General features: G+C 37.6%; 2 protein-coding genes across 4 annotated transcripts; both read left to right on the forward strand.

Moving 5' to 3' along the window:
- Positions 1-1676: 1676 nt before the first annotated feature.
- On the forward strand, positions 1677-7574 carry emp3a (epithelial membrane protein 3a (MAM blood group)). Of its 2 annotated transcripts, XM_016670678.1 has the most exons (6): positions 1677-1852; positions 3490-3556; positions 3666-3772; positions 3903-4005; positions 4120-4260; positions 7185-7574. In XM_016670678.1, exons 3-6 carry the CDS (start codon positions 3695-3697, stop codon positions 7358-7360), a joined length of 498 nt encoding a protein of 165 aa, XP_016526164.1. In that variant the 5' UTR covers positions 1677-1852; positions 3490-3556; positions 3666-3694; the 3' UTR covers positions 7361-7574. The 2 variants fall into 2 exon arrangements, with proteins under 2 accessions (XP_016526164.1, XP_007550068.1); XM_007550006.2 differs by lacking the exon at positions 3490-3556 and having other exon boundaries at positions 1678-1852; positions 3672-3772.
- A 1773-nt stretch (positions 7575-9347) lies between these two features.
- On the forward strand, positions 9348-21040 carry fam83e (family with sequence similarity 83 member E). 2 transcript variants are annotated; one of them, XM_007549983.2, is made up of 10 exons: positions 9348-9960; positions 10027-10764; positions 11971-12117; positions 15545-15669; positions 15756-16184; positions 16689-16748; positions 18683-18736; positions 18816-19023; positions 19417-19623; positions 20710-21040. In XM_007549983.2, exons 2-10 carry the CDS (start codon positions 10291-10293, stop codon positions 20902-20904), a joined length of 1899 nt encoding a protein of 632 aa, XP_007550045.1. In that variant the 5' UTR covers positions 9348-9960; positions 10027-10290; the 3' UTR covers positions 20905-21040. The 2 variants fall into 2 exon arrangements, with proteins under 2 accessions (XP_007550045.1, XP_016526155.1); XM_016670669.1 differs by having other exon boundaries at positions 10089-10764.
- Positions 21041-21156: the final 116 nt, after the last annotated feature.

The following is a 21156-nucleotide window of genomic DNA, read 5'->3' on the forward strand; positions in this document are numbered from 1 at the left end:
CAGCTACACTATATGTGTAACATACCTGCTATAATTAGCATCATTTGTAATTACCTTACATCATACCGGTGTTATTATGACTATTGAGATTAGCCTTACAGGAGTAGAAAGCTAAAAACATTTGAAGTTTAAAATGCAGAGCAGTATTTAAATGTGCCATATCATTTAAAATGCACACACCACCCTAAAACATTCTTTCTTTCTTTTTTCAGTTCTTTTATTTCATGTTTTGGTTTTCATTCACCTTATAGTTTGAATGTCACTTTAATTTAACTTTAACTGGCTGCTACACCAAAACCTCCCCACTTTGGGACAATGAAAGATGTTTATATTATATTCTGTGCCTTCCACTGGATTTAAGTGTAAAACAGTAAAGGGCACTGAATATAAATCACATTTCACAGTTATGAGTGACTTTGTGTTTGTTTACATGGAAGTTTGTGGCTGTAAAGGGGCAAAATGTAGAAAAGTACAAAGGATGTGAGTAGGCAGTATATTCAGAGATGGGTAGTAACTGGTTACATTTCTTCAGTTACATTATTTGAGTAACTTATTTGAAAAAAAAAAAATACTTTTATGAGTATTTTTACTAACCTGTACCTCTTAATTTTACTTGAGTAATTTTATTCTGAAGTATTTTTACTCTTAGTTGAGTAAAATTTCTGATTTCTCTTCCCATTGAATGAAGAACAAACATGTTTTAACCAGAAAATCACCAGACACAGACACACAGCTGGAGGTTTTGTTGACGTTTCATAAGTTTTATACTGAAAGAAACTTGGAAAAAAATGTATTTTGCCTGATTTTGGATAAATTATTGTCCTTTTGGTTCTTAAAACACCAAAATCTTCACTAAACTTTACTCTGATGATGTAATTTTTAAATATTAAATGATTAATAATTTAATCAGTTACTCAGTACTCAAGTAGATTTTTTTCTCTTTTTTTTTTACCAAATACTGTTTTACTCTTACTTGAGTAATTTCTTGACCGGCTACTTTTTACTTTGAATAAAAGTATGTTGAAGTCGTGCTATTCTTACTTGAGTACAGTTTTTAAATACTTTGTATACTCTGTCTGTATCACTGGTGTTGTAGTTTGGAAGTATTTTCTTTACAGCTTGAGATGCATCATATATTATTGGCAAATTTTATACATCAAGCATATCAACACACCCAAATGTAAGTCAATGTCAATTAAATTAAAAAAAAGACTGTTTAGAGAGAGAAAGAATGAAACTTAAATAATAAAAAGTGAAACTTTTATTTGATTTAAGTCAGAATTTCTTCAGCTGTTGTTTTGTGCTCTGGGTGGTCTGAGACTTCCTGCTCATTAGCGATCAAAAGTAATCTGCTTTTTCCTGTCTCTTTCCCAGCTGCCACATGTAGGAAGTTGTAGCTTTTATGAACAGCTGGACGGACACCAAGAAGACATTTGCAGAAATGGAGCACAACTTCCACATGTAGTAAACCCTGTTCTTGCAATCCTTGTGTTTCCAGTTCACAATGGAAAATCAAACAATGAGTATTTTGCTGTGTTGGATACAGTGTTGGTCACTAATTTGTGTGTTTATGCATCACCAGGGAAACGCTATATATCTGGTACAGTTGCCCAACACAGCACCAGAAATCTGTTGACCGCAGCTCTTAGGGGGAGGGCAGGGAAACGTTTTTGAGGAAATGGGTGTAGAGAACCCCTCCTATGCCCAACTCTGCATTCCTCCTCTGCACTCTTTTCTTCAAGTTAATTTTCCCAAACGCCTCCACAGAAAAAAGACGAGAGGAAAACAGCAGAACAGCAGCTGAACCATCAGAGGATCCAGGAGTTTATATCCTGCTGCTCTGAACATAACGGTAAGTTTTTCTCTTTGCAGCAGCCTGGCGCACATTAGATTACATACACCAAAATAGATCATTGCATATTTTTATGAAGATGTTAACCAGAGAGCTTGCAGGCGTAATTAAATGTCCTAAAATAGCTTTGGACTGAGAGTTTTAAACGAGTAGAATGACGGTTTTGTGTATTTATGACTGGTTTGCATTTGTAAGACTCCAAAGTTACATCTGCATATAGTCAAAGAGTCGTTCAAACACATTTCCCTCTGACCACTTCCTGACAATAACACAGCACATGGAAGGATCAAGCCTCCCTGTCTAGAGTTTTACTGTGGATACGTTACACTGACAATGGCAACGTACTGTGTTGCTTTATCACAAATCAATTTGTTCTAACTGGAATGTAAACGTTTAGCAAGAAGAAGAAGCAATGAACTGATGCTTATGTCCATATTCCATCCTAAACATTAACACTGAATGTCAGGATTTATTTGAAAGTAATTCCAGAGATCAGGGTGAAAATGGATGCATTTTTATCAGCTAAAGGTTTTACTAACAGTCCAAATATTAGGGTGTACACTTGCAACATGGTGCATTTATTTCAGATAAGTGAAGAGGAGCAAGTTTTAAATTTAAATGTGGTTACGGTACTTTCACTTTTATCATAATCAGACGACGGCTGGCTAGCTAATTCAAAATGTTATTTTTCACTGCCTGCAACTTTTTGGACAAACTGCAGCTGAAGGGATAATTAAATCCATCACAACTAAAAACATATAGGTAAATATACACCTCTGGAAAGAATTAAGAGACCACTTAAAATAATCGGTTTCTCTGATTTTATTCTTTGTAGGTAAATGTTTGAGTAGAAAGAACTTTGTTCTTTTATTCTATAAACTACTGACATGTCTCTGAAATTCTAAGCAAAAATGTAACATTTATTTAAATGAGAAATGGTCAAAATAACAAAAAAGATGCAGAGCTTTCAGTGCAGAGCTGTTCCTCCATGTTTTGAAGCTGTTCATTACCAACAGAGGCTTTTGTACAAAGTATTAAATGAAAATCATTAAGTATTTAATACTTAAATCCTGTGTCATTTCATATTGTTACACATAACTTAATTTCAGATTTTTATTTATTTTGTTTTCTTTTCATTCATGCACTACTTGGGTCAATGTGTAATTGAGAAATATGTTTAAAATTAAAAGTTGTGATATGTTCAATACTTATTTTACTTGCTGCATCTGAACACGTCATTTATATTACAACGTTATTATTTAAATATTGAATTTTATTTCCCTTAATTCACAACAGAAAAGCAGAACTGAGTGAATACAGCCTTTTCTTCCCCTGCAGGGACTTTTAAATATATGTGACATTAATTAACTTAATTTTCATAAATCAAAATCCTGGTTTTGTTTAGTTTTTTTTTATTAAATTAGTCTTAGCAGCATGACATAAGCCTTAAAAACATTTCCTGTGCCTTCTGGTTGTTAAATATAGCAGAAGATTACCAACCTTAACAGAATCACTTCATCCAACATCTGTGGTGAAAAAGTTTTATGTTTGTTTGTTGCATGAGTTAAGAAGTGACAAAGTTTGCCTCAGAAAGTGGCCCCACCTCCACTTCTCTTTCTTGTGCTTTGATAAATAAGATCCTCATCACAGGTGAAAAGCTGCATGATGAAAGAGCTGAGCTTCCTCAGGAGCCACAAATTAACTCTCTGCATTTTAAAACACGGAAAAATAAAATGTTTATCATTGGTAAAAGTGTGTCTGCTGGAAATTATTTAATGGTTAAACAACAGTTTCTTCTGTTTTGATTGCTTGGCCGCAGGACGTATTTTGCTGCAATCAGCCATGGTGTGTCTGCTGGTATCCGTGACTGTCCTGCATTTGGTCAGCTTGGCCATGCTTTTCATCGCCACTCTGGAAAAGGTTGGATGGAGAATTAGTTTGAATGTGCTCTATCCTTGTTTAAACACTAGAGGGCGCCATCATACATTCTGCTTTTACAAAAGGAGACATGCAGTCCAGAGCTTTTAACTAACTGGTTTCATCGTTGCAGTCCTGGTGGGTTTGGACAGAGACAGAAATCACTGACCTTTGGCACAACTGCTTCTACACGAACTCCACGCAAACCTGGGTTTGTGCAGCAGCCACCGAAAGCGGTAACATATCAACAAATTACTCAACTTATACAAATTAGATTCTTCTTTTGAGTAAATATTGTGTTTATTGTTCTATCTTACACTCCTTTTCTCCCCCCACCCCACTTTTCCCAGACTGGCTCCAGTCCGTTCAGGCCCTCATGATCCTGTCTGTGGTCTTTTCGTCCGTCTCTCTCCTGGTTTTTCTGGGTCAGCTCATCTTCTTGTCCAAGGGACGTCTCTTCTACTTTACAGGCCTCTGCCAGGCATTCGCAGGTAATTTTATGACTTTATCTTAGTAAATATTAAAGATATAGAGTGGATCTCAAAACAATAACAAATTGTTTTAAAACCTGTTTGACATCAACATGTACGATTAAACTTAACACAAACAAATCTGAGATTAATTTTAAGGAATCTGATTAACTTTAAATGAAGTTCTGATATCTGAGTCAGATTTTCTTGGACTTTGGAAAGGATCAAAGGGATAAAAAGAAATACTCGACAAATGTATCAGTCAGGACAAAGAAACGCTGCTTCCAACAAAATCATTAAGTATTTACATACATGATGACGTTTGCTCAATCACCTGCCCAGTTCTTACTCATTTTAAAATAACATTTCCACACATTTTCTCTGAAAATAGTTTATTTTTTCAATGTTCAACACATATGCACAATATGTACATTTTTGTAAAAGTGATCCGGCTCAGTTGCACATCCCTTGGATCGCGAGTGTTTCTAAGAACCACACAGTATTTTCTGTTACAGTTTTGTACAGTATATTATCATCACTATTATTGTTGCCAATATTGTTTTTTATGTACTGCTTTTAACACTTCAGTAACTCTTTTTTGTGTGAGCCTTTATACCTGATGCTTCTGTTACACCTGAATTTCCCCTTTGTATTTCTGCTCTATTTTATTTAACACACATATTTGCTCAAGCCTCCAAATAATTAAATTAAGTTTTTAACTGTGCAAAAAGTCCAGTCTTGAGTTTTCTTGCTACTAAACTGACAGTCGGCTGTTAGTGTTATAACAAAGTAGAAGAGATTAATGTCAAAAACTAAGCCATTAAGTATGTATAAGATCCTAGATCCTGCAGCACACAGAGTTCAGAGGTCACCAGCCTTCTGCAGAGCCAGTGGCTGCAGACAAACTCCATGTGGAATGAGGTCTGGACGAGCAGCTGCATCCAAAACTTACGTCACCAAGTGGGAATGTAGATCAGTCCTCTGGAGCAGAGGAGAAGGCTGTTTAGAGGAACAAATCGTGCTTTTCTGTCTGGCAAAAGGCCCCGTTCACACAACAGGCTCATCTTCCCATATCTGAATTTTTCAGGGGATAAAGTGACCAGATCAGACATTTTAAAAATAATTATGAATGCTTTAGATATGGCTGATATTGGTGTTCTGTTTTTTTTTTTTTTTTTTGTATTTTCCAGTCACATAGGGCCTTTTATAGCACAATCAAGTAATTGTGTTAGCTTCAGTTGTTGTAAAAATGCTGTATATACCAAATATGACTTAATTTGACGCCTGGAAATTGAGCTTCTGTCTTTTTAAGACCGTTGTGTCAAATTTCAATCCTGCAGCTTTTAGCTGTCTTCCTGTTTCACCACACCTGGCTCCTATGTTATATCAATATTATGATATAAAGCTCAAAAAAGTTTTTTACTTTTAAACAGGCACTTGGAGAAATATCCATATCCCTTACAAGTACCCAGACTCCTCTCTACATGTTTTCATTGCACACTTACTTAGGTATTTTAATCAATCCCATTGTTCCAACTTTGTAGAAACAATTTGCCTTCTGTTGTTTTAAAATGACAGCGCACAAGTTCATAAAGAAATGTCTATAAAGACATGATATTGGTGTGGAAGAATATGGGGGAATTTTACTGCCGCAAGTCGAGAGCACAGATATTGTCAGGCACCAAGCTGGAAGGAAACAAACGCGCCTAGTACAACACTTTCATTCTATTGGCTGAGAGGTTGCCAGGCGACGGTACTTTTGGTTCCGAAAGAGCAGAAAAGAATTTGCATGCGTGCAGAAAGGTTTGATCCGAGCAGAAAGGTTTGATCCGAGCAGAGACAGGGTTTGAGCATGAGGAGAAAGGTCCAAGAAAGCACAGAAAATATTTGAAAGAGAGCAGAAGTTTTGAGTACAAGCATTACAAGTTTTGAGAAGAAAGACATGAAGTCCTGCTTTCAAACTGAAAATGTGTGCAGTCAAATTATGGCAGAAAAATTTCCCCATAGAAGAATTTGACTGGCCTGGTGTATCGGATGAGAGCCAAGATGTCTCATCCAACATCAGTGTCTGACCTCTGGAAAAATAGCTAAGAAATATTCCAGACCACACTTTTAAACAAACTGAATTTGGTAAATGCGTCTGAAGGCAGATGAGCAAAAGCATTTGGCAATACGATGTAAATATGTGAACCATGATACAGTGAAGACTAAGTTATTGGTGATTGAAAAAGATATTAATCAAAACTGCTAAGACAGAATGTTTCTCTAAAACTGATACAAGGAAAGGATGGAAACTGGTCAGGGAGGTTTACAGCAAAACAAGTAAATTTCCTGCTAGTTATATCTATCACGATTTGGAGATAAGAATCATAAAGTACGTCACTGAGTGCATGAACAATAAAAATAAACAGATGAAGGAGTTTTTGTCTGTATTTTGTGACATTAGTCGCCTGTATTCTCTGGATTAAGGATAGAGTTTCGTCTAAAGATAAGCTACAAGCCAAGCTTAGCTGTCTGATGAACTCAAACTCCTCTCAATCTGATATGTGGAGAAACTTTGAAGCAGAATTGGTAAATATTACCAAGTCAACAAAGAAGACCGAATGAATCAAAAGGTGCTTCCACATATTATTAGTTTAAGGGCGTACACACTTATGCAATCAGGTTGTTACACCTTTATCCCAAAGATTTGTTGGCTTTGCAAATAATTTACGTCACATTAAAGCTGGGCAAACTACCTGAAATCATTTATCATACGTGTCATGATTAAAGACTTTAACATTTGAGCCACATTACCTTTTTAACATTATCTTTATGATCTTTAAGTTTTATCAAATGCTGAATTAAATAACCATTGTTGCAGCCAGATCATTAGTGTTGGATTCAGGCGCTGTGGTAGATTCTGTAGCGTGTCAGTAAATATGACATGTTTTTTATTCTTGCAGGTTTTACAGACTTTGCCGCTTGCCTCATCTTCACCTTCCACAGAAAGGAGATTCTAAGTAACTCCAAAGATCCAAGCAATGGACGCTTTGGCTTCTGCGTCATCCTGGCGTGGCTGTGCGTCCCTCTGCTTCTCGTCAGTGGAGTCCTGTACGTCCATCTGCGAAAGAAGCAGTGAGGCAAGAAGAGATAAATACATAGAGGGAGCTGTTTTCAGAGAATCTTTAAATAGAACGAGGTTTAATATCCAGGAGTGACGCATTTTATTTTCTTTTTTTCTCCTGTATGGTGAAATTATCTTGATAGCATCTCAGAAATTATTTGAGCTCTAAGCTTGTTGTGTAATATGAAGAATTATGAAAGAAAAGAATAAACTCATAACCTGTTTTTAATCATTGTTTGGGATCATTTTGAAGCACTCACATTGCTTATTTTAATATTTTCAAAGAAGCACATCGTTGAGAGATCTCTCCTTTACTGGAGAGGGTTTCTGTGTTAATGGGACTAAAATTTGCATTTGGATTCATTTTGTGCAAGAATATGGCACTAAGCAGCTGTACGAGACTCTTTCTCTTTGAGTTTTAATCTGTAGCTCATTCGTGGCTTTCATTGTTTATCTTGTCAAACTGTGGCCTCACCATTTTTCTGCAGAACTGACTGGGGACAAATAAGGAAGCAACTTGCCATAAATGGCCTTTGCATGGGTTTGGTGTAATAAGTATTTCCTACTAAATCAAAAAGAAAGCGATGTGGTTGCACCTGTTGCCTGCAGAGAGGAAGGCTGCCTCGCAACAGTTACCAGGTAAAATGTTGCCTGTTAACCCATCCGTCAGGCCGAACCAGTCTGAAAGGATAACTGTGAGGTGAACGTCAGATACCTGGAAATATTGTTCAAACCTCACACACCTCTAGGAGAGGTGGAGGGAGAAACCAGCAAAAACCAAACATCCAACGCAGTATTCTCTAAAAAAATGTCTCATAAAATTATTTAGACATTTTTGTGACACTATAGCCACAAACATAAATGTGCTTTAAAGGCTTTTGAGTGAGAAATCAAGACAAAGCGCATCAATGAAACAAAAGGAAAATTACACGTCATGTATTTGTATTAAGCTCCGGTCTTTCACTGTAATTACACTTGCAAGTCTGTACATCTCTACCAGCTTTGCACAACTTGGGACTGAATCTTTTGCTTAATCTTCTTTTCAAAACAGATCAAGCTTGGTCAGATTTGAAGGAGCGCCTCTTTGAACATCAAGTTTTAAGTCTGATTGATATACGTCTGGGCTTTGAGCCAATCTAATACTTATGTTTTTTATTAGTTCTCTGGTCGTGTGTTTACTGGTGACCTCTTGGTGGAAAGTCAACCTCCTCCCAGGGAAGTCTTGTGCAGCATCAGTTTAATACCCTGCATTAAACTCAATCCGTCTTACCATCAGTGCTGACCAGATTGTTTGTCACGATTGTTTGCTGTGTTTCCTACATAGCTCCAAGGAAAACGCTACATGGGACATCTCATAATTTGTAGAGTGCAGGACAAACCCCTTTCGGACAAGAGTTGAAAATTTGCATCAAACTGGTTCTGACTCAAGGTGTAGATCACAAACGCCAACTAAGAACCTTATGTTTCCTCTTCCCAGGATCCCAATAGGAGTTTTGTCACCACCTACTGGCTGGAATGTGAACTAGTTAACAGTTGAGCATTTTTTTTCCTTGATGAATAAAGGTGATACCTGTACCTGGGAGTGTGAAGCAAAGTGATTATTCAAAAACAATTTATAACTGTTTTTTTAATTGCAATGGAATAGCAGCCTCTGCGATTGTGCAGGAAAGGGATTTTGTTGAAGAAGGTTGTTGGTTTGAATCCATGTTGTTTCTTTCTGCATGGAGTTTGCATGTTCTCCCCCTGCATATGTGACATACTCCACAGGTCCAAAACATGTTATTTAATCACTCTAAATTGCCTTAAGAAGGGACTGTGTATGGCTGCTTGTTCTGTGTGTCTCTATGTTGCTCTCTGATGGCTTTGCAGAGTGTCCAGGGTGCAAAAACGACCGCTGAAGAGATAGTACAGCCCTCCATGCAGCCCTGCACCGCTAGACATGAATGCACACATTGGATGGATGAATGTTTACAGTATGTGCCTAATGTGGTTAATTCGCATCATACCTAATGATGCGAATTGGGTGCATCATTCTGTAGGTGTGTCATTCAAATGAACAATAAATATCTATTGTTAATCTACATGATATTAAGTCAGGCACTAAGGAGCAAATGATTATCATCTCAACAGATTCTCCCACCTGTGAATCTCAGCACATTTCTGGGCTCAGTCTGTCAGTTTGGGTGTAAAACTGAATATCAGTCTGAAAAAAGTTAAATGCAAAAGGAATTCCAAACTTTTCAGAATCTTATGTGCAAGAAAAAGTAATTAAAAACCTTCTTCCAATTCACAATGATGTGCCCATTTGTGTTGATCTTTTCCATAAAACCCCATGAACTCCACTGAAGAGTTGTGCAAAATGTGAAAAAGTCTGAATGACATGAAACGTATTTGCATTGCTGTGGAGACTGAAGGGATTGGGCGATGACAGGGTGTCTCACACCGCGAAGCCATGTGTCAGCTGCACTGAATGTCTGGAATCTGAGAACAATGTCAGCAGGAAGGAGTGGAGGAGTTTCAGGAGTGCGATCAAACTCACCCAAGGGGAGGGACTGGTGACGAAACACAAGCTCACCGGCAGCACTTCAGCTCTTACACCCAGAGCAGCACAGCAGGTGAGGAGGAATGCTGCGAGTCTTTTTTACTTGTCATTTGGACTCGCGGATGTTTCTGCTCCTCAGTTTATGGAGACAGAGCTGCTGGAGATTGTAAAATGTGGTTAATGTTTTTCCTTCATCTGAAGAGGAACCGTGGAGACTGAGATATCCGACGCCCTCTGGACAGATTGTAAAATTCACACAAGTGAAGACCTCAATACTGGATGACTGAGCCTGGACATTTATTGACAGCCTGGACGTAGCATGACCTTTTGTGAACAGGAAAACCAGATTTTCTCTACAAGGTGGAAATGATTTGAAGGGACAGTGAAGGCATCATCTGGAATCATGTCGAACTCCCAGGAGCAGAGTCTGAATGAGAATGTGGTTTTCCTGCCGGTGGACGAGACCTCGCCTCAGTTCTTCCACTCTGAGCGAGAGCGCGAAGCCATGGAGAGGCTCCTCGACAGCGGACCCGAGGCCTTCTACAGCTCCATCGGCCCGGACCTTTCAAGCTACTTCTTATCTCCTGAAGAAGTGAGTCGGATAAGCAGCTGGGCTCAGAATTATCACTTCCACGAGCCGCTGGTGGGAGACCAGAACGGAGCCGATAGGAGCGTCGACTCGGAGAAGATCTGCTCCACCTATGACCCCTACCAATGGGACGTCCCGGTCCCCAACCTGGAGCTCGGCTGGCCGGAGAAACCCGCTGGGGTTCCGAAGAACAGCGTGAACAGCGTCACAGTCCACTCCAGCCATCCTGCTGAGGGAGACCTGCAAATCAGAGAGGTCATCAGGCGACACTTACAAGCAGCCAAAATGGTATGTGAATGTTATTCTGAAAACAAAGCATCATGGGAGTAAATATGGTTCCGTTTGGGTTAATTTTTTACTATTTAAGCCCTAAACTGTCATAATGACTCTGGTGTCAACATGTAAGCATTTTGAGGGTGACAGTTATAGCTGCAAACAGTAAGACCACATGGGGAAGAAGGTAGAGGAGCTCAGTGTTATCACAGATTGTCTGTCTCATATTATGCTGCAAAAAGATAGTTTTAACAAATATGTAAAAAAATAAATAAATAAATAAATAAATAAATACTGCAGCTTTAAAGATGGGAGAAAACTCTAAACTTTAAAATAAAACTTTCCAAAATGATTTTATCTAAATTTCTTTTTACATAATGAAAGTTGAAGTTTACACTTTTAGACACGTTTTAACTCAATCAAAGTGCGTTTGCATTAATTCACGGAGCTTAAATCGAAGTCATATTTGCATGGCGCATGAAAATTAGACAAAATAAATGCAGCAATTTCCATACATTTCATCTAAAAGACAGAAGGCAATCTACAAAAGTAAAGTAAATCCAAAGATTGCAAAAAAGGGAAAGTTTTACATCTTCTAACCTCTCACCCCAAAACACAAAGGAAACAAACATTCCCACAGTGAGAAGCATTTCTTTAAAATAGTAGCTAAACTCACTAACAAGCATCTGATGCCGACATTTAACCTTTTCATGCATGTCGGTCACTACAGTGGACAGCTTCCTAAAAGCTATTTTCTTGTGCTTCTGTGGATTTTTATGTTATAAATGCACACAGACCACTAAAGTGGACACTATTGCATCATAAAATACACCATCAACTACTGGCTATTAGCTGTAAATGCAAGAATTTAGTTTTGTTAAATCCAATATGGCCGACAGCATGTCAACCTACCCGGTCTCTCCTACTCTAGACGACTCTTGCAGGTAAAAAACTAAATATTGTGACATCACATAAGCCCTAAAGAACAATACTGCTGATGTATTTTTCAAATAACAGCTTTGTATTTGGAGAAAATTACAATTGATCACCTAAAAACATTTAAATAAAAAAAATGTCCTACCTTTTTTATGCCTTAAGAAATTTAAAAAAGAAAAGGGAAAACAATCCTGACACAAAGGATCCTATTCGTGCATTGAAGGGTTAATATCAACATAGAGGCAGTGTGTTGTGGTTTCTGAAACCCTGCTGTGTGTTTTGCAGGTAATCGCCGTGGTGACGGACCAGCTGACAGACAACGCGATAATATTTGACTTGCACACGGCCGCCTCCCGAGGTGTGCCCGTCTACATCATCCTGAACCAAAGGTCTCTGCAGCAGAACTTCACCCTCAACAGGCTCAGGCATCCCGTGAGTCAACACCGAACACATGGCCATTGTTGTTCGATACGTGAACTTCACGGCGCAATGAAAGCCGCGCCGGACACGGCCCTAGGATTGCATGTGTGACTTGTTGCGTATAGGCACGCTTGTACTGGGAATGTGAAATGTTGATTTAACCGCGTGTGGTTTAGCTGGTTGCACTGCATTCATTTCTGTCTCCGTTTCTTTGGAGTGACGAAAATATGGTCTGATAAAATGAAAAGGATAATCTTCGCTGCTGATGGTGACTGGACTTGCAGTCTAAGGCGGTGTTTCCCAAGCCTGGTCCTCAAGGCACACTGCCATGCATAGACGTTTCCCTATTTAAATGATTGCAGTTCAGAAAAAGCTTGTTAATCAGCCATCAATTGAAATCATGTATGTTGAAGCAGGGAAATACCTAAAACATTCAGGGCAGTGTGCCTTAGATGATCAGTGTTTTCCACCGACTCAGTGACTGACTTTTAGAGTACATAAATGCTATAATAGCTGTACACATACAGCGTTTTGCCAAGGTTGAACTTAACCACATTTTCTGCAAGATATTTGATTTAAATTTGACACCGAAAGCCAACAAAAAGGTAAAAAAAAAAAAAAAAGGTGATTCAAAGTTTAGTTTTACAAATAATAATCTGAAAATTGGTGAATTCGTATTCAGCCATCTTTACGCTGATACTTTGAAATAAAATCTGGGGTAGCCAATTTCCCCAACTGGATTTAGGTCCTTGACTTTGACTAGGCCATTCTAAGGCATGAAAACACTTTTTTCTAAGCCATTCTCCTGTAACTTTCACTCTATGTTGTTTTCCTCCTGGAAGGTGATCCTGAACCCTACATTCGGTTCTTTACAGTTTTCAACGGTGTCCAAGCAATTACCACGTAGACAGAGTCAGGGGTGTCAAACTCCAGTCCTCAAGGGCCGCGTAGGGGCGCTGCACCAGAGGGGGCGTCAAAACCCCGTCTGGAGGGGGCGGCGCCCCGATGATGCCTTCGCATACACTTCACCGCGCCCTTACACTCCTTCACCCCGCGCAGACTTAAATGTAAATGTAGCGAGTTTTACCTTACACGTGTTTTCGTTGGGGGGGGGCGATTTATGTTTTCGCATCCACCTGAATAATATGTAGGTGCGCCCCTGGTGGCACATCTAAAAACTGCAGGACACAGATCCTTGAGGACTGGAGTTTGACATTTCTGAGCAAGTTGAAACACTATTGGGTCACAAAAATGGTCCTGAAGCTATCTGCTTACTAAAAATACAGAAATAATTGTATTGTTAAACTCTTAACTGCTTCTGTTCTCGACAAATAAACTACACATGTGATATTTAAATATGATATTGTTAAGAGTTTATTCACTTTTTCCACATAAAAGTACCAAGACCAAGTTCTTCCTTTTATACATGTGACATGTTAGATATAAAACCTGACTGTGGTTTTACAAATGAAGCTTACTCAACTCATTTACATAGTCTTAGTAATAGTCTGGACTTTCTAATGACTAAATGTCTATTGATGCGTTAAGTTTCTCTTTCTCAAATCCTGTTTAACTTCACAGTCTGGCTCCTGCATTTGTCTTGTTTTGGACCAGTGGATATTCTTTCATTTTTCTTGACTTACTCTGAACTTTCTGGTTTGTCTGTTTGTTTAAATAAGTCATTGAAGTAACAGGTCTAAACACATGCAGGTGTGAAACGACGTTATGGTTGAAGAAAAACAGACAGAACTAAAAGTCTATTTATAAAACTGAATACAAATGCTCAAACAAACAAAATACTAAATTTAATTTAATCATCAGGCTCCTATTTCTACTGACTTATTTTTAGTTTTCTTAGTTTAAAGACACTTTTCAATCTCAGACTAAATTTAGTTGAGCCATAAATATTCATACGCCTGGCAGATTTAGATGTTTTTTTCTGCATATTGGATAATAACATTTGTATTTTGGAGAATCTGTCCAGGCCTTTATTATGTTTCAGTAAATTATCTTGTCTTGTTTTGAATTAGTTTGTAATCATTTAGTCTTTGTAATATAGTTCATTTTTTGGCTTCTTGGCACATTAACATGGTTTTAATTACACATTTTTGATAATTAATGCATCAGTAAGTAATATGTTTTATGAAATTGAGATAAGGGGTAGGATTAAATAAGTGTAAAGTAGTGTAAGCTAATTGTTTTGGTCTTGGTTATACACATTTCCTTTGTTTGTTTTCTTGTTTGAAATAAATAACTCAAAGATTAGCATGAAGCTCATCACTAGAGATAAATAATCAAAAAGAACAAAACAAAACTGTTCAGCAATTACAAAAAAAAGCTTTGATTTGTTTTTAGTTTTGAGAAGAGCCAAAATATTTCTTTACGTTAATATTTTATAATAAAAGAGGTAATTGCTAAGTGTTTTCCCCTTTTAGAATATTTAATTATCTTCAGAGACGCTTTCTTCAAACTTCCCGGCCTGCCTGAACTGAATGATCTGCATTTTTCCGTCTGCTTTGAGCCAGAGATGCTCTGCTGCGTGTCGTGTTTCCTCTCCTCTTGTCAACACAGCGTCGTTCTGCTGGGTTAAAGTTGGCTCAGCCCTTTATCTTTATTTTTTCATTTACGTTTTCGGTTTGCTCTTCTTCAGAAACGTTTCAGCCGGGTGCTTTGGATTGTTTCCAAGCTTCGATCTTCCTCTTCTGTTCTGCCCGTAATTTAATCCTTCTTGTTGGCTCGCAATGTTTTATGATCAAAAACAATCAGGTTCAGAGAGACGAACGTAACCAATTTCAGTTTCAAGTCAGTTTATTTGTACAACGTCAGTTTACATCACATCATTTGATCATTTAAGAACAGAAAAACATTGAAATAACATAAATTTAGAAAAATTTTGGGTTTTTTTTATTAATAACTCAATAGGCATTTTAAATAATGATAAATAATTCAAACTTATTTCTGTTTAAGTTAACTTCATATCTATAATGAAAGCCGTATTGATAATGGACTGTTTTTTGATAATTGTTTGTACATTATTGTCTTTACTTTTTGTTTATAAATCAGAATGTGGTGAACAAGTAAAATTAAAAATAGCAGCCAGATATTGTTTTAATGATTTCCACAGAAAACGATTTGATGTGGCAGACAAAACACCAACAGGCTGTTCTAAGCTGTTAATTTGTTCCAGTGATACATAAAATCTAATTGATGCTAATTATCAAACAGTGCAATCAGGTTCAGCTTGGCTAAAGAAACTTTAGACGACTGCTTACGTTGTGTTGTTGAGATTCCAGAAATCCCTCATGCTGAGCCTGCATGTGGTGACAGTGGAGAGGAAAAACTCTCCATTAGCAGGAAGAACCTAAAGACCTCCTATAGAGCAGCTCTCAGTTTCTTTCAGCTTCAGTTTGACTTTATTTTATTTTTTCCTCTCTGTCAGTACATGCGGGTTCGGGTTCTTGGAGGGAAAACGTTTTGCTCCAGGACTGGGAAGATGGTGGCTGGAGAAATGAAAGACAATTTCATCCTGGTGGATTTAGAGGCAGCGATTCATGGCAACTACAGGTGAACAAAAATGTCATTTTCAAAGCATCTTACACATTTTTTTCTGTAAGCCAACTAACCGGATATTTCTTCTGTTTTGCCTCCAGCCTTACCTGGACAGGCGCTCATCTTCACCGGCAGCTTGTCACAGTCCTGAGGGGACCGGTTATCGACTCGTTTGACCGAGAGTTCAGGATCCTTTTTGCCGACTCGGTCCCTGTTCCCGACACTTGGGGAGTCACAGCCGGCCCCCAAGTTTACAACCACTACCAGACCAAAGACTTCTCACGGCTCCGGCTCCTAAAGCAGCTCTCTGCTGAGTCCGAGATCACAAACCCTCCTTCTCCGCCCGCTGACGTCTTTCTGGACTGGGAGGCGATGGGCGTTCTGCAGAGAGACAGCAGCCGGCCTGCGTCTCTTCTGGGTCTACATAAGGAAAACATAGTTGAGAAGACGTCACAGCTGGACATAAATAAGGACAGCCCCACTGAGGACAGATTTACCCACAATGAGCACCTGGTGTGGAGCAGGAGAAGGTACGGTACCTGGATGATCTCTCTTTCTCCTTGAAGACAAGAGAATACATTGATATAACTTATCAATGTATTTCTATTAGAGGTGCACCAATAAATCAGTCCTGATTTCCTTCATTTTGGAAGACCTGTGATCAGACAATACTTACCTGTAAAGCCGATGTTATCCAACAGTCTTAGCTTCCTTGGTAAAAGTCTAAAAATCTTCTCTTTTTTTCTGCCATGAGAGAAGTTCGTCCCACCAGGTCACGTCTGCAGGTTTCCAGTTAATAATCACCCCACTGTAACCAAATGAGCAACTTTCTAGCAACATTTCAGACAAAAATACCAGTATTGGATATGGGTCACAATTGGTATCGGTATGTTATGCTTTTTAAAGATTGGCCAGAAAACTCCAGCCCCTAATTTTTACACATAATTTTAACACAAACCAAGCTAAGATATCTTAGCAGATGCATGTTTTTTGCTGGTCATGTTCTGTTTCTGAAATCTTCTTACATTCAACAGGATGAATGAAAATACATCCCCGCTCACAACCGGAGTGACAGATAATTCAAACACTATCAAGTGAGTCTTTTATTGGCATTCACAGACATGGAAAAATATTTTGGCACCTCCGATTAAACCTTAAAATTAATGCTAAAACTGTTCATCTCCACTGCGTTTTTCTATATTCTGTCACTTTAAACGCACAAACTTTATAAGGACTTTGCATGATAGACCAATACAAAGAATAATGTACAGTTGTGAAAAGACGATATTAAAATCGCTTCACAAAGATGCATCTGAAAAGTGCGGCATGCCTTTAAATTCAACTCACCCTGAGTCAGTACTTTGTAGAATCACTTTTTGATGCAATTATACCTGCAAGTCTTTGTAAATCTATGTCAGGGGTCTACAACCTGCGGCTCCGGAGCCACAAGTGGCTCTTTGGACCTTCCACAATGGCCCTTTAGAACTCTAACTAAACATTTTAAAGAACCAAGTGAAGTTTTTAACATAAATATATTAACAAATGAATATTCTAGTAGTTTTTTCAAGGAATAATTGCATTGGACATTTACAACAGAGTGACACTAAGTTATATTCTTATTATTATTCATAATAGTTTTAATCCTTAGATTAATTTTTCTTGTCATTAGGTTGGAAACTATATTTTTTAACTTAGTTACGCCAACATCCCATCATACACTGTAAAACATTTGATGGTGGTTTAGCTTGAAAATGAAATTCCACCAATTTAAGTCAACAAGAGTTAATTGGGTTTAACTGAGAAATTAAAGTTCATGAAGTTGATTTTTAACAAGAGACAAATTGTCTAAATGTTGTTTAAGTTCATTAATCTTTAACTGAGAGTTTTAACTTAATGCTGCAATTTAAACCAAATAATTATTTCACAATATGCAAGAAAAGAAACTGTCCTCACCTAGTTAAAGAGACACATTTCTCTACTATTTTACTCACAATATAGAGTTAAAATAAATACTTATTTTACTTTAGAATAATTTAAATTCTTGTTTCAAATTGCATGAACAAAATTTCTGATCTGATGATGAATTTTATTAAACATCACAATAAATTCTGCTAGAAACATTTAGTGTGAACAGAACAATATCCTCAATAATTATAATAAAGATTTGCCTTAATACAGGAGTCAGATCACTTCCATCTCAGGATACATTCTGGGAAATAGTTCTCACTCCTGTGTTTTTGTTATTTACATTTTTTAAAGTGCTAACATAAAAACTAGTTTATTCAACTCTTGTAGTTTTTACAAAATAAATAAAAAGTTAGCACAACTTACTACTGTAAGTTTATCTTTCACAAACTCATTTTTAGGTTCAAAAGTAAAACTCACTACATTTATTTGACTTAAAGCGTAGAAGACAGCAGACAAAACTAAATGCAGCTCAAATGTTTTACAGTGTAGAAGAAAATACTCTGACTTCCTCTGGTAATTGATAGATTTTCCTCAAATGAGTGCATGAATTGTTTGTTCTGCAGGTGTAAACGCTGGACAGATGGATATTCTGCTCAGTCAAGTGACTAAACTAAAATTAGACCCACGTTTCAGTTTTTGAAACAAAGCCCATCACATGACCTGACATTTCACAGATTTGAACTCTCAGAATGTTCCCAGGCCTTTGGGAAAAGAATCAGATCCACAGCCTTTTTTTACGGGAATCTTGCTGGAGTATTTGCGTGGAAAGTTTAATGTTGTTTTCCTCTTCCAGTTCAGCAAATCCAACATGTTTAATTTTTTAATGGTAGGTAGGACAGAAATAGCTTTGTTTCAGCTTGATTACCCAACAGCTTACTGACATTAGTGCACAAATGGTTGCCACGGAGACCTGGTGATGCCAAAATGCATCTATGTGCAGCAGTTTTCTAGAGGGGTGCCAATATGTATTTTAATGTCTGTATTTGACATTATATTAATCAAGAACTTTAGCATTTGTTTCATCCAAAAAACCTGACTGAGAATTGTTTTATCTCTGCAGCAGCAATGCAGAAGTACTGTCAACAAACTCACCAGCTACTGAGGGAATTAAAAGGTAAAATCATAAATATGCCAAACTCCTCACACAATAAAATGTAGCTCAGCTAAAAAATAAAAATCTGTTTTCCCTGCAGGCCTGAGCTTCTAATAGAGAGGAGCGTCTCCAGGGAGCTTTCTGCAGAGAAACGGGCAAATAAACCTGAGCGGAGAATCGATGTTCCTCCAGAAACAACAAATAAGTTTCTTTCCAAGAGACGATCAGTTGCTCTGATGGAGAGTTTTGAAGAAGAGGATAGCAAAACAGACTATGTCAGTCCGAGAGAGCACAGCTCGACTTCCAGGGTGAGTCTCTGATCCTTTAATGATAAGTATTTGGTAAAACTGATCACATTATCAATCATTTAATATTTAAAAATCATATAATCAGATGGACAAAAAGAGGAAATTTTGGTATTTTAAGGACGAAAATGACAATAATTAATGTAAGTAACAAAAAAAAAAATAAGAATTTGCCAGACACAAAAACCAGGTGTGTGTCTGGTGAATTTTTGGTTAAAACATGTTTATTCTTCATTCAGTGGGTAGAAAATTAATATTACTCAAGTATAGCATAGAAAAAAATACTCCTAAAAGTAAATTTTTCCAAAAACGTTACTCAAGTAAATGCAACTCAGTAAATGTAACTAGTTACTACCCAACTCTGCTTGAATGCTGATTCTGTTCTGCTTTTCTCAGGAGAAAAAACCTTTAATCCTGAAGGTGCCGCACCGGGGCAATTTCAGCTCTGTGAGCGACATCATGAAGAAGCTGAAGCAGGGAACGCCGGCGATGCTGAGGAAAGGAATGAACTCCACCATGTCGGACCGGACCCAGTCCATGATGGACCTGAGCGAGAACAATCACAGCGACAGGGAGGCCCCAGTGCCTCGCTTCCTGGGCAACGTGAGAGATTTATCTGCAGATACTCCCCATGTTTACTGCAGCTGATGGAGAGAACAGAACAGAACAATGAAGTCGAAAGCCATAAAGTTACAATAATAACAATAATACATGTCATTAAAATAATCATTTTAAAGTGTTACAATACAGCAAAACATTTAAAATGACTCATAACAAAAATGGACATTGCCTGGTGATATTTCTCATCTATTTTTTATTATTTTATTGTATAGCTTTTTAATGTTCCAGACATTCTGAATAGCGATGTCTTCGTTGTCTTCATGCTGATTTTCAACATCTCTATATCTAGATGCAAAAACATCACCTGCAATCTGGTTCGGGTTCACTAAACCTCATTTGTTCTGCATACTAATGAAGGCAAACATGCTAAATTGCATGTTTGCTCTGAAATCCTGGTTTGCACATGAAATCAAGTTTGCCCCAATTTTTATACCCACAAGCCTTTTAAAGATCAGGCCCTAAACTTCAGGTGGTGCTGCTTTAAAAAGTGGAAATATTGAAGCAGAGCAGCGAGACTGAAGCATGAAAATGATCCAAAGTACTTCTGAAGAGAAAACTGAAGAAGTACCTCAAAAAAAAAGAGAGAAGGGGTTGGCTGACTTTATTTCAGCAGAACTTTGTGTTGATGAGACGAAAGTAAAAATGACACGTCGTTTACCAGCATCATATAGCTGGGAATGTTTGTTTAGAAATGAGAGAAGCATTGCTGAAGATAATAAAACAATGTATGAAGAAGAATCATTTTAAAATGCATTCTTTATCTGCTTTTATTTGTGGTTTTATCATAACATTTGCATTTCAAAAAATATTTAAGCCCTTCCCAATAATCAACGTTACACAATCAAACCTTTCTTATAATTGCTGACCGGCTTTTTTTCATGTTTCTACTGGTATTTACTTATTTATCTTTAGTGATGAGCTTTGAAGTTGGAAGGCCTCTTTACCATAACACTAATATTTAAAGCCCTCTACAGTTTCCTTTGAGTGCACAAACATGTGAACTAACAGATTTATCACCTTGAGGAGTAACTAATATTTCTTTTCTTTTTCTGTTTGCTCGTTTTCCAGCTCAACTCGGATCAAATGACACCTGCATTAGCGCTGATGCAGAGGAGGAACGATGGAGTGAAAAACGCTCTAAATCGACCTCCAGCAAACTTTATGCCCACTGAGCGACCGCGCAGCTCCACCTTAAACTCCACCTTTAGCTCCGGCTTTTACCTGAGAAAGCTGAAGTCAGACAAAGAAAAACCCGCAGTATGACGAAGGACAGGCAGAGACTTTACAGTGTTATTAACGGTGACACACAGAAGGCCTCATTGTGCAAAATAAACACCCAGACGCTTTATTTGCTTGAATGTTACTAAAAATAAATTAAATATGAATGCTGCTCAGGACAGTGTGTAGTTTTATTTTTGTTATTTGACAAAATCTGATGTATTTATTTTATTGTATTTAACATTTTTTTCCCTACAACTAAGTGACTTTAATGTGTCTTACAGGGATTTCATGTGA

The sequence above is a fragment of the Poecilia formosa genome, unplaced genomic scaffold (genome assembly GCF_000485575.1).
Source record: "Poecilia formosa unplaced genomic scaffold, Poecilia_formosa-5.1.2 Scaffold2, whole genome shotgun sequence".
NCBI lineage: Eukaryota > Metazoa > Chordata > Actinopteri > Cyprinodontiformes > Poeciliidae > Poecilia > Poecilia formosa.

Coding starts and splice junctions, on each gene's coding strand:
- emp3a (XM_016670678.1), top strand. CDS start 3,695: ATGGTGTGTCTGCTGGTATCCGTGACTGTCCTGCATTTGGTCAGCTTG. Junction 4,006..4,119: donor TGCAGCAGCCACCGAAAGCG/GTAACATATCAA, acceptor CACTTTTCCCAG/ACTGGCTCCAGTCCGTTCAG. Junction 4,261..7,184: donor CCTCTGCCAGGCATTCGCAG/GTAATTTTATGA, acceptor TTATTCTTGCAG/GTTTTACAGACTTTGCCGCT.
- fam83e (XM_007549983.2), top strand. CDS start 10,291: ATGTCGAACTCCCAGGAGCAGAGTCTGAATGAGAATGTGGTTTTCCTG. Junction 18,737..18,815: donor GCTACTGAGGGAATTAAAAG/GTAAAATCATAA, acceptor TTTTCCCTGCAG/GCCTGAGCTTCTAATAGAGA. Junction 19,024..19,416: donor AGCACAGCTCGACTTCCAGG/GTGAGTCTCTGA, acceptor TGCTTTTCTCAG/GAGAAAAAACCTTTAATCCT.